At 36.0% G+C, this 18809-nt stretch overlaps 1 protein-coding gene across 1 annotated transcript; it reads left to right on the top strand.

Moving 5' to 3' along the window:
- Window positions 1-3327: 3327 nt before the first annotated feature.
- On the top strand, window positions 3328-18740 carry MS3_00009114 (uncharacterized protein). The gene is made up of 11 exons (XM_051217454.1): window positions 3328-3556; window positions 3595-3831; window positions 3865-4067; window positions 4952-5208; window positions 7142-7504; window positions 8294-8407; window positions 10304-10680; window positions 11937-12317; window positions 14445-14661; window positions 15842-16074; window positions 17024-18740. The coding sequence occupies exons 1-11, from the start codon at window positions 3368-3370 to the stop codon at window positions 17075-17077; spliced, it is 2625 nt and encodes an 874-aa protein (XP_051064857.1). The 5' UTR covers window positions 3328-3367; the 3' UTR covers window positions 17078-18740.
- Window positions 18741-18809: the final 69 nt, after the last annotated feature.

Below are 18809 nucleotides of genomic sequence, written 5' to 3'. Positions count from 1 at the left end.
TCTTCTGTCTTTTGATTTCACTTGGTAGGTACGATTCATATTTGAAGGTGTTACTGGTTAAAGCGTTGTCAAACTCCAAACACCTGTGGCATCTGGAATATCCAACTAAAATAAACGTAATTGAAATCGTAACAGTGTCAATGCAACAGTGAATGCTGTAATTATTTAAAAACGGATTTGTTCGTCATTTCTCCTGGTATGTTCACTAGTTTTGTTTTGGCAGTTGGCAATGGTTAGTTACACTGCCTTTCATTATCTGTTAGGATGTCAACATTTCAACTTTGACTTTCCATTCAATGATCATTTAACTATGAATGGACTGACAATTCAATTCATGGAATAAAGAGGACGCTTGGTGGGATTTTTTATTGCTGCTGCCGATCTACCGGCAAGACATCCAAACATTTCATTCACCGCACACAACCCACATTTACGAGATCTACATCTACAACTTATCAGGAGCCTAAATACAAGGCTAGCAAGCAGTTATAAAATACCAGCCAACAAGTCGGTAAAAAATAATCATTATTATATGAGCATAGTGAACGGGAATAAGTCAACTTAAACAAAATTCCTTACTTAAGAAATTGTTCGCGTGAATTGAATGAAACGATGAAAGCTTACAACTAAGGACAAAAACTATTTGCAAGTTAAGTTTGCTCCATTTATCCCCGCAAACCTATATGATGACTGAGGTGGAGGGATGGACAACGTTCAAAGTTTTTATCTAACTAACCAGTAGAAATTTCTATCTAATCCTTGAGTCTCATTCAACATTTTTTCAAATATGAAAACATAGTGGTCCCTCACTCATTTTAAAAAGGTAAAAATACATTGGAACGTAACCGATGGTGATTCATGAATACTGAAGACGGAAATAGAAACCTTCCCAAGTTGGCGAAAAATCACCGAGTCGTCTCCAGGCGGGTTGAATGCATTTCAGAATTGACCTTGTTATGACTTATGGCATCTTAAACACTCCCGAACACCCCTTAAAAACCTTACTTAAGCCCTGTCTCAACATGTATCCTAGAACTATGTGCGCTACTGCTTATAATAGGCTGTTGGCATACTTTTGGCTCTTCAAGAGCAGTTAAGCCTTGTAAGATGCGATCAAGTGATGGTCTCTTTTATTCCATATTAATCATTTGACACATACGAACAGCGATCACACTGTTTTTTTCATTCATGTTTAGAACTAGGGACATGTTATACGATCAGGTTACACCTCGCCCAAATGTATGGAAAGCTAACTTATCAGCCATTCAGGAATGCGCTGCTAAGACAGATTGGTTTGTAGACACTAGCTTATCAGTTGGAGAAGCATGGTCTGTATTTAAAGGTAAGTTTAGTTTAGTTACGTCCCCATTCATACCATACCTGGTACCGCGAAGACCGAATAACAGTTCACCATGGATATCGAAAACGTCCAGGAAACTTCTTTAGAAAAGGAAGAAGCACTGGAATATGTTCATCTCTACTGGCTTAGAACAATACAAATCCAGTTATTGTAAGATTAGGAATACCTGTAAATCGTTAATAAGACTAGACTATCATAGGATAAACAATTGGTTAGGGATTCTAGATATAGTCCGAAACGGTTATTCTCGTATATAAAAAGGCAAACTCAGTGAAACGATGGAATTCCATCACTTTTGACACAAGAAAATACGTTAATCTTGGCTGAAAATGATACCGAGAAAGCTGAAGCTTTATCGGAATATTTCAGTAAAGTGTTTTCTATCGGTAATGAGGAACGACCAACGATTCACTGTGATCGCGGCTGGTCGTTGATGGACCCTGTATTCAAAGAGAAAGGTACTGTTTTAAGGCTACTTCAGCATCCCAAACCTGATAAGTCCAGTGTTCCGGATGATATTCATCCTAGGATTATGAAAGCCCTATCAGATGTAATTGCTGAATTAGTGACGATACTGTTCGGCATGTCTCTAAGGCAGTCCAGACTGCCCAGAGACGGGAAAGACTCTATAATAAGTCCGTTGTATATGGCTGGGAGTAGGAATTTAGTTAGTAACTATAGGCCCGTTAGCTTAAACTGATGGAAAACTGATGGAAAAAATCATTCGGATATCTGTTATAAACTATGTTGAAGGGCATAATCTTTTCTCCAGGGAACAACATGGTTTTCGGAGAGGCCTGTCATGCTTGACAAATCTTCTCATTGCAAGAGAAGATTGGGCTGCTGCAAAAGATCAGAATATTCCTGTGGATGTGATCTTCATAGATCTAAGTAAGGCCTTCAATAAAGTCTCCCACTCTGATCTTAAATTCAAACTGGAACGTTTTGGAATTCATTTTGCAGTTGTAGATTGGATAAGTAACTTTCTGCGCGACAGGAGACAAGGGGCATGGGTAAATGGGGCTCTCCCTTCGTGGGTACCTGTAAAAAGTAGAGTCCCCCAAGGTAAATGAATTACCAACTATAGCGAAATCATCGTCCTACTCTTCGCTGATGACATAAAGATTTGGAGACGCATACACAGTATGTCGGATAGGGTATTATTACAGAATGATCTTAGCCCATTGGTGGCATGGTTGGACAGGTGGTCACTAGAAGTAAATCCTAATAAGAGTGTAGTGATGCAAATAAATAACTATGATGAATCGTATCACTACACAATAGGTGGATTCGTGCTACCCAAAGTAAGAAACTATAAAGATTTAGGAGTCATATTAGGCAGTGATCTCAAAACCACTGGTCACTGTAAGGCTGCTGCTGCGAAAGGCTGCAGAGTATTAGGGTCCACTCGTAGGTCTTTCCAGTATCTAGATGATGAAATGTTTAGATTATTATACCCGATTTGTATGCGACCACTTTTAGAATATGGGATTCAAGCAGCTAGTACTTGCTTCAAGTATGAAGCAGAGATGCTGGAAAGAGTCCGACGACGAGGTACTAAGACAGAATAAGACACCTCAACTTATTTCCGTTATCTTACCGTAGAGTATGGGGTGATCTAATATTGGCTTATCGTATACTGAACGATGGCCTTGGTATTAACATGTCTTGTCTTTTACTTCCGCCCAGGGCTGATCATTTGAGAGGACATTTGGAGAAAGTTCAAAAACTGAGATCAAATCGTTTACGTCTGGAGTTTCGTTTCTCGCACCGAGTAGTGAATTACTGGAATTCTCTACCGGAACACGTAATATCAGCACCTTCCGTTGATATATTCAAAACGAGATTAGACCTACACAGTATAACAAACTGCAAGGATTAATATAGGTCGATAGACCTCTTATCCTTATTACTGAGGACTGAAGTCTGAAGAAAAGTTTTTGGACATCGTACTTCAAGGTCTCAGGCAAGGTCTCAGCGGAACATTAAATACTATTATTTGCGTGGATGATGTCTGAGGTTGTTGAGTCAGTTGGTAAACTGTGCCCAATTTGTCATGATGATATTGACTACTTTGCATACGGATCATGTAATCATCCTACATGTACAAAATGTGTACTGAAGTTGCGAAAGTTTGGAAGCGCTGATGAGCCTGAATTTTCACAATGTCCTACTTGTCGGCAGAATATTAACAGAGTAAGTGATAATAACTCCAATCAGTTTTAATTTTACAGGTTGCGATTATGAGGAATTTCGTTCCGTTCGACAATATTGACGTGTCCTTACTTCGACATGACTCAAAGTTTGATTTTATGTTTCCTGATGTGGAGATTGAACAGCACTACCTAAACATGCTTAAATCAGTCTGCCCTATTTGTGGTGAAGAAAAAAAATCTCTCTCTGCCTTAAATAGACACACTACTTTGGAGCATCAGCTTTCTTATTGTGATCTCTGTATTCGATATGCCAGGGTATTTTCATACGTAATTCACTAACCGGTTTAGCTTTTGCCATGTGAATTCGTACTTATGAAACCAGCTGACCTTACAAAACATCGTTCATGGGATAAAAACAAGAAGAAAGGCCATCCTTTGTGCGATTTCTGTAAGGAACGATTTTATGAAATGGAAGACTTAATAACCCATATTCGTGATCTTCACTTTTTATGTGATCTTTGCATGACTACAGGAAAGTTTGTGGTTTTCAGGTAAGGCAATGTAAATTTATACTATTCCATTCACAAAGGACCCGCGACTTCTCTCATAGCTCCTTGTTTTTACATTTTGTTTCTATGAAATTGTCAATCTTTTGTCAGATGATTAACACAGCCAGGTTGAATTGTAAAGATAAGTCCTAGAGTAGTAACGATAGCATTAGTTTTATTAATGGCGGAATAATTTAATTACCGAGTTTACGTTTCGCACATATTATGGACGACTTCTGCCGACAAAGAGCCTCAAACCGTAAATTATCGTCATTAAAAATGCTTTTGTTTTCTATCGTCCTACTGCATTGGCTATTGGTATTACAGATTCATCCTTTTCATCTACGTATTTCACATAGCTACATGAAGGAAACTTCCTAGGCAAAAGAAAATAAGAGCTTCGTGGCTTAGTTTTATGAGTTAATTGTAATTAATAATTACAGACTTCTAATAAGTTAGTTCTACATCTATTATAGCTCGGTTTTTTAATTATTAAGTGATAAACATTTTCAATCTTAGTTTTTGAATGCTTCAGGAATCCGCACTTCCATTATTTCTCGTGTGTTGCTAACTGTAAACCTTTTGCGATATCCTACATCCCACCCACACGCAAACCCTAGTTGCATATGGCACTGCATTTGAAGAGTAGTTATATTATGAGTATTTTTCGAAAACCGAAATGTGGATTTCTCGTATTCTCAGTCTTAGCATTACCTTAATCACTCATTATTATTATTTTGTTTTATGCTTCATCTCTGCTAATTTCATCTTGAAATTTTATTTCATGTTTAGGGCGTCATACTTTGTAATTCACCAAATATCACTGGTTATTTACGGGTTTACTGCTTATTGTTGATACTTTTGTCTGTTCGTATTACTCATTTTAGACAGCAGTGTGAATTATTAGACCATTACGGTGAATCTCATCATCTATGTTCCGAGTGTCGAGCTCAACAACGTATCTCATGTTTTGCAACCGAGGATCGTTTAGGCTTGCATCGTTTTCAAGAACATCCAAATGAAGTGGCCAATGATCCCAACTCCTGGCTTCCGATTTCTATACGACACGTAACATCTACTGATTCTGCTTTCAGGCGACGTGACCAAATATTTCCTGATGTATATAGTGTGGATGGCGTTGTTGGTATGTCTTATTTCTGTCTAAGTCAGTGATTGAGTAATTTTTGTGAAGTCTAAAGTTTCAACTAAATAATTATTTCCTTTTAGTTATCTGAACCTATAGCATCGAAATACTGTGAACGTATAATATGGATAGTTTTAGACACTGATTTTTCGTTACTTATTTCTACCACAAAGGTTCTGGTGTACTATCTTACAAAAAATTACAACGCAAGTAGACTGATAAAACTAAAAAAGAAAAGAGTGTATGCAATCTATGAGTAAACAAGTAAGCAAGAGTAGCGTTGGAAACAGTTCAATTAAAAACAAAACCATAATGATAATCAAATATAGTCTCAAAACATCTTCAGTTTGTGGGGTGACCACGAGATGATAGCAACCGATGGTTAGAGACCCTGAATGACATGGCTCAAAATCGTTTGCAATGGCGCAGGTGCATCCACTCTTTGTTTTCTCCCAAATTCTAATCTTCTTAATTCTTCATGTCCCTTTTTTCATCTTGCCAAATTTGTTTCACTGGATTATACTCTTTAGATAACATCTCCAAACCCTAATCTTCTCGATTACTGCTTATACTCTTGCTACCTCTACCACTACGGGATTTGAATCGAGAACTGCATCTCTGTGTTAAGGTGGTGTGGCAACTCAAACTGATGTACGTACGTACGAAGTTCTACGTTGTTACTGACTGACTGACTGACGGGGTGGCTAGGTTTCATTAACATAGAGCAAAATGCTCTTACCAATGCTTTGTAAACTTATTATTTTGCAGCCAAACTAACGCTGGTTTAAGCCCCTCTGGCTTATACTATATTAACTTTTTCTCATCCACCATGTAACCTCCAGCACTGACGTAGCTACCCAGGTACAAAGTCTCTGACTATTTTTAAAAGTTCACCACAAAGATCGAGTGTATCCACAGGTTCCTACATATCTTGCAAAAATGCTTTATTTAGCAGGTCCTAAGTATTTGCTTTACGGGGAATAATTTGAATTCTCATTGTCCTTTTTCCTCTTTCCAAATTTATTTCACTGGATTATACTCCTTAAACAACATCTTCAAACCCTGATCTTTCCGATTATTGTTTATACTCTTACTACCTCTACCACTACGGGATTTGAATCGAGAACTGCATCTCTGTGCTAACGTGGTGTGGCAACTCGAACTGATGTACGTACGTACGAGTTCTACGTTGTTACTGACTGATTGATTGCAGCCTCTCATAGAACTGATCCTTATTGTCAACGTTGCTATCATTGGTGGGTGCATAACATTGGATAATATTCATTGTGATTCCCTCCTTCTTTATTTTGAAGAATGCTTTGATGATCTTGGATCAGTGAGATTCCCATCCTATAAGTGTATTACGTGCTTCTTTGAACAGCATTACAACAGCTCCCTGAGTGTATGGAGAATTTCTCTCTTCGTGACCGGAGTACAGCAACATCTATCCTGAATCTCTCCTTTTCTGTCCAGCCTAGGTCCAGTGAGTTTTACTGATTCCGAGTACTGCCAATTTGTATCTCCTCATTTCCTTAGCTATTTGATTGGTTTTCACGGTCTCCCACACTGTCCGAACACTCCATGTACCTATATTAATTATTGCTTTGGTTATTAGAAGAGGCGTCGACCTCGTGATTTCCGGAGGACCTCGGCTTTCACCATGAGGCGTCATAATTCTTCTGAATGAAGAACTTTCAACTCTCCGGACAGAGTTTAAATAGTTTTTTTGTCGTTAGCGCTTTTTAACAAGCTTTGTTCTACGGGATGGAGTTGCTGACCCCGTGCCCAACCCTCCACCTTTACCCGGGCTTGGGACCGGCAGTAATCCTAGAAGAGCTTCAGGCTTTTACTATAATACGTGAACTGCTAGTTCACTTGCTTGCTCTACGGTCGTTTAAAATCAATTATTTCGGCTTTGTGTTTGTAATTGTAGATGCATCTGATGGTAGACTTACTTCACAAGACAATCCTAGTGTAACATACCGACGACCTAATCCTTCTGAATGGACCGGTGAAGATTTTCCTTCACTTCAGTCGACCAGACCAATGACCACAAGTTCTCACTTAACAACAAATGAGTCTAGGAGTTCTCAAACACCCGTACAAAGACTTAGGGAGTCAACCACTACTTTGACAGAACGCGAGATAAACGACACAAATAATTCCGTACAAAATAAACGACCAATAACTGGTGGAAGTTGGGTTTCTCGTGTTGCTAATGTCAATTTTACTAATAAAGATCGTCTTACATCTGAAGATTTTCCTAGTTTAACACAATCAACAAATCCTTCCACTGGTAAGATGTTTGTTAATTAATTTTTTTTGTAAATCTTATTTAAAGAAGTTGTTTTATTTGCTCATTTTACAAAATCATTTTCGTATATTGAGTTGTTGGATTGACTAGACAACTTAATTATTTTTTATGTTCACCTTCTTCATACATAAGTAAGACAGACATTTCCGAAAACAATCGAATAATTTATCAACCTTCTTATCTAGTTGATACATGTATATTAAATGATCATTTTGGGTTCCAAACAATGAGTTATGCATTCGAACTCACTATATACTTCAATTTAACTATCAAGTAATTTTATTAAACATTATATATTAAAAACGTCCGACTAAAAGCAAGGTGGATAAACTTATAACCAATGGTTGAAGACTCTGGGTGATATGGCTCAGAATCGATCACAATGGCGTATGTGTTTACACACTGTCTTCCTTTAAACTGTGAGATTAAAATTGCTTTATATATTTCTTTTTACAAACTAATCCTTTCTTCCTGTATTATATCCTTATATGCAATCTTTCTTTTATATACTACCACCATTAAATTAACTACTTCTATGAATTTGGTGTTCATCTTATTGTGTTAATGAAGTGTGGCAACCTGGACCGATGCATATATGTGACTGGTTCTACGTTGTAGCTGACTGACTTATAATTCTTGAATAAGTACTATTCTTTTCAATCAGTTGTGTAAGTCTTCCGAATGTGCTTAAATTTCAGTGTTCCTTATATATATAGCGAGTTTTTTCGTAGTTATTTTCATCCTTTTCTTTCATTTTTTTTCAATTATTAGGCAAACCTCCCACGTGGGTTAGAAGTAATGCTTCTCAACTCATACAAAATCCTCAGACCGATACATCCAATCATTTTAGCTTTCCAACTCTTGGATCAAACAATCATGCTTCTGGTATGTTTTTTGTGCCCGTTGATCTGACTCCTGTTTAGATTGTACGAATGATTGTATGAATATGTTTGTTATCGCCTTTTCTCGTATTTCATCGTCGACTTAAATCGCGTTATCCAATAACGGAATTAAATAAGTCGAATAACGAGAATTGACTTGAGAATACGTATATTTCGTACATGAAGCGAATGAAGCATAGCAAAGCAAAAATGACGCGTATGGAAGATGGCTGGGAAGCCAACTCCATTTCAAGCCAGGCATTACTCAATATTTATAGTCAGACAAAATAAAGCTACAGACGTGATTAATGCGATAAGAAGGGCACACACATATACGCTCATATAAAAACAGTCTAGATTGATAAGCGAATAAATAACAAGGTCAATGTATGGCTCAAGTAAAATGAATAGAATGGGATGTCCGAAAGCTCGAATAAGGTATATGGGCTTGGCATAATAACTGACACTACATGTATCATGTACACATTGCTTGCATTGATTAATTAATCATTAGACTGAAACGTGTTTAGATTTATGATGTGGTATTAAGTTAACTCACTAATCAGGTACCTGAGTAGAAATCACACTTTAAGTGTGAGGGCTAATGATATACTACCTGGTTGCCCAAACCAAAATAGGTGGTGCGCAATTCGAACTTGCAGCTTAGTGGTTGAAACCGAAACATCCTAAACACTAGAGCACCGCTTTACCCCTGTTTTGTGATAGTGTTGGATTCCTTGAAGTTAACTTCTGTATTTACTCATAATGGTGGAGAAGCTGTCAAGCTAACGTTGTGTTATCTGTTAAAAAATCCAGTGGTTTCAGCGTTCAACTTTCAGTCACTAAGTCACACGTTTGAATCTCACTTCATCGAATTTGGTTTAAACAACTTGATATTATCACTAGCCCTCACATTTAGAATGTGACTCAAAGTCAAGCATAAGAATTTGTAGCTAATAGAGTTAATAATAGATAATGAAAACAGCTAATCTTCCTATCTTTACTCGTAAATAGCGTATTCCTGTTGTATATTGAAGATGAAGAGTACAACATGTGATTGGATTGTCTTCTTATTTGCATCTGTGTGAAATCGTCGTTGAGGGTTAACAAGACAATATGGCTAACCGTGTTTGATAACGGAAACAGTTAGATAATCGGTTATTCAGTTTCAGTTGTAATGTATAAGAACTGATGAGATGAAAATCTTTATAGTTATGTAGTTACCATGGGTTTTAAAAGGTTTTATTAGTAAACTTAGCCCCGATTAATAAGTTTACTGATAGTGACTTCGAACCATTTTGGGCAGTTGTACACTTCCTTATAAGGTTTCATAATAAATAAGTAACAGAAGATTAAATAACTCGAAATCATCCATAATATTCGGATATATCCATTATTGTTGTTAGAATTCAGAACGCAATTACTTATTGAAAACCATAAAACACTAGGACTCAGCAGTGCACACTTACGTCCTTACGAGGAATCGTACCTCAGGACCTCCGAGTTATTGAGTAACCACGATCTGTTGACATCCTCTTTATTTGTATCACACAACATTCGGATGGCAACTCAGTAGTTCACGAACCGTCAGTATCCTGGGTTCAATCCCCATAATGTTTGGGTGCTCACTGCTGAGTTTTGTACTGGGACCAAACACATGTGTAACTGGTTATTTCGTGATGTAGAACGTTGAATCCACCAATTTGCATAACATTCTTTAACAATAAATGTTTTTAAATTTACATAGTTTGTGTTATTTTTATTAGAGAAATGGGTCACATCGTTTGGGTTTTTCCTAAAATTCGTTTGTCTGTTACTGCTAAAGTATAAATTCTAGAAATTCTCTTCTGTATACAGTCGACCAAATTTAATTTCTTTGGTAACATTTCTTCTGTGATAGCTAGTAGTAGTAGTCCTTCGTCAGGATGGTCGAAAACAAGCCGTAATACATCTTCGGAAGAACAACTTAAGTCCACATTTCCTCAATCAGTTTCTCTGCAGACGCCTACATCTTCCGATTTTCCGTCACTTCCAACAAATTCCAATCCTAGTCATTCAAATCGCACTATCAATTTAACTTCAAAGTCAGTTTTAGAAAATAAATCCAAGGTGTTTAAAACACCAGCGGCTGATGCAATGAAAAAGAAAACTGAACCATTAACAGTCACAACCGCATTAAAAATTACGAAGAAACCAAAACCCGGAAACAACTCAAGAACAATAAACAATGATATGGATGAGCATGGTGGTATGACTTTAAGGGATGATAGCGAGAAGGTTAGTTAATAAACAAGTATGTATTCCAGAATTGTTGGGTTTATGGCTGTCAGTGAGGTCTGGGTGTTGTATGTAAAGATTTCATATGTATCCGGAGTTTGACAACACTTTTAGACGTAGCACCTTTATAATCGAAGGATACGAACTCAGTCAAATGAAAGGATTCAAAAGTATATTTGAAAAGCTATCGATGTGTAAAGAAGCGTTTGGTCTGAGCTGGCTCATTTTGTCCTATTTGGGGCTTGTCGACTGAATGTTCCCACAACGTAGTATTGATGTATACATCAACATTCATACTCAGTACTTTTCACTTAAATTTGTGAATATCAATACTACAACACAGATGCTTGCAGTTTATGAGTCTCAAGTAAGACGAAGTCTCATTTCAGATTCCACTGTTAGCCACAAGTTATGTATTCTAAATATCTGTTACAAAACAGCCACAACCAAGGTCGTCTAATCAGGATAATTCGAACCCTTTCTAAGTGTTTATTTTAGTTTGACCATTAATGTAGACAATTACTCAATATCACATATATCATATCATATCATATCTAAATATAACGTTATATTTCATTTATTATGGTGATTGTTTGTCCTCGTGAAAGAGAGGACCAAAGCTCTTACGTTAGCCTTATTATAGTCGTAATTACCAAGCTGACATGATCAGTAATTTCTAACAGAAGTTAATATATTCATTAAGAAAAAAATAGTAATGAATTACCGTGATTTTGAAGTAGTAACGGTCATCTTAAACGGTACCACTATCGATCATTTTCATTCTTTTCACGGAAGAGTATGCACATAATAATACTTATTTGTATACACAATTTGTAGAACATCAAATCATTATTGTGTTCTTAATACTGTAAATTGTGTCAGATGTTGCTGAAATTTGTCTTTATTATTTACGATATATTCAAGGAATAAAAATTTTAACCATATTTAACAGGACAGAAATAATTAAGGCTTTTCAGAGTCATGATGCACATTAAACAGATTGTTGTTTATCGAATGTAAATGAATAATTTTAATGCCGAAGGCATCATTAAATTATTCAGAGTTAGAGTTGTGATCAGGATTTCAGATTAGGACCTTGGAAACTCTGAATTTTAGTCCTAGTATTAGTCAAGATCATATTAAAAATTTGTAAGACTCCCGCTTATTCCTCATGTTTACCAAACATTCTCATGGATTAACTAAAGTTATTTCAATGTCAAGATATCGTTTCCCCTCATTTCTCTCCCTCATTTCAGTATGCTGATGATCAGCCACCATTGGAAAAACCTCAGTTCAGTCATATCCGAACAGTAGATGTTCTTAATATTAATCAACAATCATCTAGTCAAATAAATCTAATTAATCATGAACCATTATCACTTACAAATGATTTTCCATGTCTATCTGAAAATAAAACTAATTCCAATGATACAATACAGAAAAAATTACAAAATCGACAAACAAAAAAGAAAATCATTGATACTACTGTTCATCAATCTGAACAACAACACTCTTCTCATACAACCAGTAGTGTTGTGAATAACACTTTAAAACCTGAAATTAATTCATTAATCAAACTTATAAAATCTATTCAATTTAATGATAACATGGATATTGAATGCTTATTATATGCTAAAGTATGCTGAAATTTATTTATTAAGTGTACTGTTAACTATTGTTATGTATGTGTACTGAATAGACATAAATGTTACCACATCTTTTTTTATTGGATGTAGTTTTACGAGTATCTCTGAAAATGGCTTTTTCATGGAATAGTAGAAATAGCTTGATCTCCCATGTTGTTAACTGTATGAGGTCGCTTCTAGGTTGCTCACATCTCTGATGAATATTTCTTTTGAGAGGTCTTTATAAGGAAAACTGGGTTAGTGGTGACTTTACTGACCCAGGGGAGGCGATGACCTTAGAGTACCAGAAACTGTTGTTGGAGCCCTGTCAAACATGGCCGTTTTGTGACAATCTTTTGATGTGTTAGCTTTTTACGTTAAAATAACTTCCTACCGGAGACCGAAATAGATGAGGTAAAGTGACATTTTTAGAATCGACTTTTTCTAACTCCTTTTATGATAAGGCAGCATCTCTGCAAATGTTGTCTGAGCTAAACACCTTACTGTTGTCATTTCCCTATTAAATCAGTGATACAACTTTTCTCTCAGGGATTAAGTCGCTACGTTTGATCTCACCGTTCTCCAACAGTCCTGCCCGGTGGTCACTATGGGTAAGCTCAACCGCTACGTCAAGTTGAAAGCCACGGTTGAGGAGTACCAGTGATATATGAAGCACGCTTAATTTTAGCAGGTTTAATGCGTTCGAGTTTCAGTCACTAGGTTTCAGTTTCGAGCTCCACTCCCTCTATCTACTTCAGTTTGGGCAGCTGATTTGTATTGTTTACAAGTTTATAACCAATAAACGAGTAAATAAGTCATTAAAGTTTATCATGAACCTATTAAATGACAACTCACAGGTATAAGTCCCACTTCACTTGACTCAGTAATTTTTGTCACTACATTGGCAACGAAATCGATATTCCGTATTTGCCAGATGCTAAGCCATACCAATATGGTCTTCTGAAAAGTCGTTATTTAGTAGAACTGTATAACTACTTTCTTTTCCGTATACTGAAAGGTAGTCGTCATAAAACCCTAAGCTTAGGTTTCACGCTAGTTGACACTCATCAGCAAGAGGTACTTACAGTCTTCTGGAAACTGACGGTCTCTTTCGAACTCGAACTTGCTTGAATCAGCTGCATAGTCTGGGATGATACCACTACACTGCCTAACATTTAAATGTAGGTTGCTCAGTATAGAGTCACAGCCTAGCGATCATATTACAGCTTGATCCTTTGAACTCGGATAACACTGAATTACCGAACCAACGTGAGATTGGTCATTACTTTGTGATCAATCATCTATAGTTCGATGCATTGTTTGATCTTTCATCATAAGGAAAGGACTCGATTACTACCGCTGTGTTCTCAAATGCTGGGTTGTTAAATAAGGTTCCCCTTGGTTAGGGAAATAAAGTAGTCACGTTTCATTTTGAGTTATATGCTAATAACGCAAATGTTATGTATTATCCTTTTAGAAATGTTGGTACAATAATAGCTTTATGGAAGTGTGGTCTTGATGTTAGTGAAATGGGAATGCTCCAAGAATCACTGTTGCTTTCAAGCAACCAAAATCTTCAGCGACGCTGCTATCCTATTCTTAGAACGTTCAAGCGAAAACGGCTCCCACGATAATCGAATCTTTTATTCACAACTTGTCGTACCGTTATATACTGCCTTATTCATTGAAGTATCTTACGAATTCGAGTTTAAACGAAAGCAGTACTGGTTTTTTGTCCTCATATCTTATCAAATTGAATTGTTTTTTTTCACATCCATGTATGATTAAACAACTAGTTTTTCATTTTTATTGTCCTATCGGACACAACAAACTTTACTGTTATAGTGTTTATTAATGCAACTCATTTACCAGGTACAGATTAACACAATCGGCTTTGTGTTACATTTTGTATGTATGAGCTAGTAATATACGATTTGGTTTCCAACGATGAAATAGGTTGGATGTATAACTCGAATTCGTTACCTAATGACTGATAACATCACTTCTTAACAACCGAGCCACCGCTTCATTATGATAGTATCATCATCAACTGTCTTCCCATAATTTATTTACTCATTGTATTATATATTTGTCACTATCAATCTTTATTTATTTATATAATTGTTATTTTCTTTCAAGTCTCAATATGTAGCTCCACCGGATATGGAAATACGTAATCGTGAATTAATTCAAACAGTGGAAAATGATTTATTTGATAAAAGTGGCAAGACAGCTTTTATTCGGTTTGCTGATTTATCACGTCGTTATCGTTATAAACAAATCAATGCTACAGCTTACTTGGAAGGCTTAATTGGTCTTCTAAATGTCAATACTGTGAATCAGAATGATGATGACAGTAAGTTGTTGTATAATGGTTTTTTGTTCCCTCTGAAAAATTTGTAGAAATTTTGATGACGTATTTTTTGAACTTATTTATTGATTACTTATTTAAAAACATAAATACTAGTACAAAAAAACACCAAATATACATGTGCCATACAACAAAAATGTTGTTGTGAAAGGATAGAGTATGGAAGGTGAGTGTAACAACAAAGAACAATGAACAGAAATTAGTGTACGAGGGTGATACTACTACTACTACTACTACTACTACTACTACTACTACTACTACTACTACTAATAATAATAATAATAATAATAATAATAATAATAATAATAATAATGGAAGAAGCAGTTTGGGTAGGAAAGATACAACTAGAAAGAATTCGCTTCATTATCGTCACTGGCTTTTCTTCCAAGCCATTTCTGATAACATTTCAAGCCACTGTGTTGCATCACCTCTAGGGCCCCAACCAGGGAGTCGTGAATGTCCAACGGACGCCAGTCCTGTACAGCTTTCTCTTATACCATGTTGTGCACTGACTACCTCTCCGCCCTTTCCTACCGGTTTCAGCGTCGGCAAATGATGGACGATGTAGAATTCACTGGAACGACATAGGCTATGTCCAAGCGACCGAAATCGGTGTTTCAAGATAGTGACACTGATGCATAAGATAAGCACTGAGTTTCTATAGGCTCCAACTCGTTTAGTCACGTCGATGTGTAAGTATGACCGTAAACGAAGATTTTTACGTAATGAAATTGTGAAAAGCTTGCTAAAGACCGAGAAACTTTGTAGTCGGAGCGTGCTAATGAGTTGGAGTTCCTTGCGGACTTCCACTTCGTTAGGTGGATCAGTTGTCACCGGCCATGGACAGCAGGACAGTCAGTTCGCCATCTCCAAGGCAGCAGACCATTTGAACTGTTCCTCGACAAACTGCCTATTGTCCAAGACGTTAGTGGATGTTGTTCATTGGCATCCGATTAACTTCACATATTGTTTCACTCATACCAGACTTGTGGCTACCAGTGATGCGGATGAGTTGGACGAGCTTCCGTCAGTCAACAGCAGTAGCTGCTGCTATCGACTACAAACAATTACTATCATAGCTGACTCCTCTTCATCACTTATATTTCCATGTGCTCTATATCACTGTGTTTTATTATATAATCCTAGAGTATTACTCTTTTTTTAGATATTCCATACTGGATAGGTCCGATGATTTCCTTATTGCCTGATATAGGGCTTCAACGTGCCTTACTTCGTGCTCTGCAAGCACAAGGATCTCCACGTATTCCAGTTGATATGCAAGAAGCTTTGTTAAAAAGTGGTCATCAATTTAAGCGCAACAAAATCCCTATATTAGCTCTTCCTCCATGGTCAAAGAAAGTCCTAAAAACAATGCAAACATGCCAGGAATGTGGTCAAGTAAGTTGGTTTTCATGATTCTTTTTTAAACAGTTAATGTTTAACATTTGCTGCCTTATGGAAAATCTTAATTGATGATATTTATTTAATTTAATAGTTTAAAATATCAACAGGATAATTTTGTGGTTTGTATTCATCACAAACTGACCTCACCTGGGGTACTATTGTAAACCAAGGAACATTGTACAACTTTTACACCCTGGTAAAGAACTCAGTACTTTGAACTTAAGAATTCGCAAGTCATTGAACTCATGACCTTCAGGTGTCGCTACGAGTCCTGGACCACTGAGATGTAATAATGCCAATAATATTGATGTCATTAGTATTAGAACAGATCGACAGAAGATAATGTGATTCGAGAATGAAATGCTAGGTTGTGGACCAGAATCTATGAGTTTTAAAATAGTGAATGTATCTTCATTATTTTGACCGATTCTGAGCCATGTCACCCAGTGTCTCCAACTGTCGGTTACAATAATGTATAAACGCGAACTATGCAGTTTAGTCCAACCGTCATTAATTTCATGAATTGCTATCACGTCCTGGTTTAGCAACCTTCTAGGTCTTTCCAACCTCCTACACCGGAGGCGATCTAATGATAATGTTTTTTAATTATCCAACTAACAGAGTTTCATCTTGATTAAGTTACTAGATATTTGATTGAGGTCTAGAATAATGTCGATTCAGATGACTAATGTTTATTAATTAAAACTGTGTTATAAATGTACCATTTGATGGAGAATCGATCAATCATCTATTTTATTGCTAAGTTTTCTTCTTTTCACTAGGATCTTGTGATCAATGTTTTGATTATCCAGTAGTCCCTGGGTTACAAAACAGTTATCTAACTAAATACTGCCCCAGATGTTAACTATACCATTCAATAATCTTCTAAAACATTGTATTAATCGTAGTATTTTCCAATTTGCTATTGTTTCTTTGTCAACAGGTTTGTCTACGAAGTGATCTATCGACTCATATGGAATTGGCTCATTCTGTGTAGTATGAAAAAAAAGATAATCCAAGGAGGAAAAAAACTTGTCATAAACTTACCGATCACTCGTTTAGTATTCTTTTCACAAACAAATACACATCAACAATACAGTCTTTCGTTTTTCGGATCATATCTAATATGAATTATTTTCATAAATTATTTTGTTTGTTTCATGGTTTATTTTTACACCTATTTGTCCACTCTCATATGTGAGTTATTACCCCTCGTATGTTCACAGTCATCTGAATGGTGTTGGTAACAATCTTTGATTAGTCTTAGATATGTCTGTATGTTTGTTTGTATGTGTATTTATATGAGTTCATGCTTTTATGTTCATCCAATTGTTTTACTGTGTATAATAAGTACGGTGATTAGTAGATTTGGGAGTTTGAAAAGTGAGTTAGTATGTTTGAGTTACTTAGCTTTAAATTGATTTGCAAAAATTCTTTTCTTTTCTATTTTAAAACACTCTTTTGTTTAATTTTTGAACAAATCTATTTCTTCTTGTTCCTTTGACTATTCAAATTATTCTTTAGTATTTTAGTACTGTTTATATTGTTAAAATAACCGGGTAAAAAGCTGATCATCATATACGATATAAATATATACATGTTGTTTTTCATTTCATCATTTTTTGTTTGTTTGTTTGTTTTGTACAATGCTTGATTGAACCTGTTTTGTAATCTATGCTTCAGTAATATCGAAAAGTATCTAGGCGTAGTTTATACCTGAGAATATGCACATATTTCATACGTTTAATTAGGCTGCATACGGGCCAATGGACAGCAAGGATCTTCTCCATGTATAAGAAGTCCATCCTAAATATTGCATACTTCACTTTGCCTCATGAGTTCCCGCATCGGACGTTAAAGCCTTGAAATACAGAGCTAACTCATCTAGAACTGTTCATAGAAATGCTGTGTGATCATTCTAAAATGGTTGTCCTTTGAGCACTTCATCAGACCGTCAAACTCATCTGTAATCCGATCTCCAAATTGCTCTAAAGGTTTTTTCTGACAGTGTGAACCTTTGCGAATTAAAAATCATCCTCATTCCTTTAATAACACTTGAGATCACGTCAAACACAAATCTATATTGGGGTAAAGGAACTGGATATATTACTGACTTCATATCTCTACATCATTAAAACACAATCGTACATTACTTTGTCAAATCAATCATGTAGCTAGGTCATCTCTTTGTTAAATATATTGGTGATATTTGATCTGCATCTCCGTGTCGAACAGCATGACATTAAGCTTACCATTACTCAGGGACTTGGCTATCTTCTAAAGTAACTTTCTCCTGTGTATAAAACAGTAGCTTACCTAAAATGACTAAACCATCTGGTATGTAACTGGCAGGGTATAGTTTCCATCTCAAGCATATTTACTTCGATGTAGACAGCGGGATCGTCTAACTAACGTCTCAAATAATCGATATGATTGAAAATCTAATACATGAGTTTGTATATCGTAATATATGAGTTGTAATATATATTAGTCATCACTTTTTATGGAAAACTAAGAAAATTGGTGCCCAGTATTTTTATACAAAAATCATAAAAATGGAATCTTAATCTTCTGTTTGTCATTTCTGAAGTAGATAATCCGTATGACTACACATGTTAAAGATGTTAGTTTCTAATGTAAAATCGTTTTCACACTCACGACAATCTACTTTGGTGTGTTTTATATATAACTGGTTATTCTTGTCATTTGTAAATGATCGTTATATATAT

This window comes from Schistosoma haematobium, chromosome 5 (assembly GCF_000699445.3).
Source record: "Schistosoma haematobium chromosome 5, whole genome shotgun sequence".
Classification (NCBI taxonomy): Eukaryota; Metazoa; Platyhelminthes; class Trematoda; order Strigeidida; family Schistosomatidae; genus Schistosoma; species Schistosoma haematobium.
The sequence above is the reverse complement of the archived record's forward strand: the minus strand, read 5'-3'. Positions and strand labels throughout refer to the sequence as shown.

Bases quoted from the DNA above. Each gene is read 5' to 3' on its own strand.
- MS3_00009114 (XM_051217454.1), top strand. From the start codon at position 3,368: ATGATGTCTGAGGTTGTTGAGTCAGTTGGTAAACTGTGCCCAATTTGT. The intron at 14,662-15,841 runs GTAAGTTGTTGT...CTCTTTTTTTAG, and splicing joins GAATCAGAATGATGATGACA to ATATTCCATACTGGATAGGT. The intron at 16,075-17,023 runs GTAAGTTGGTTT...CTTTGTCAACAG, and splicing joins CATGCCAGGAATGTGGTCAA to GTTTGTCTACGAAGTGATCT.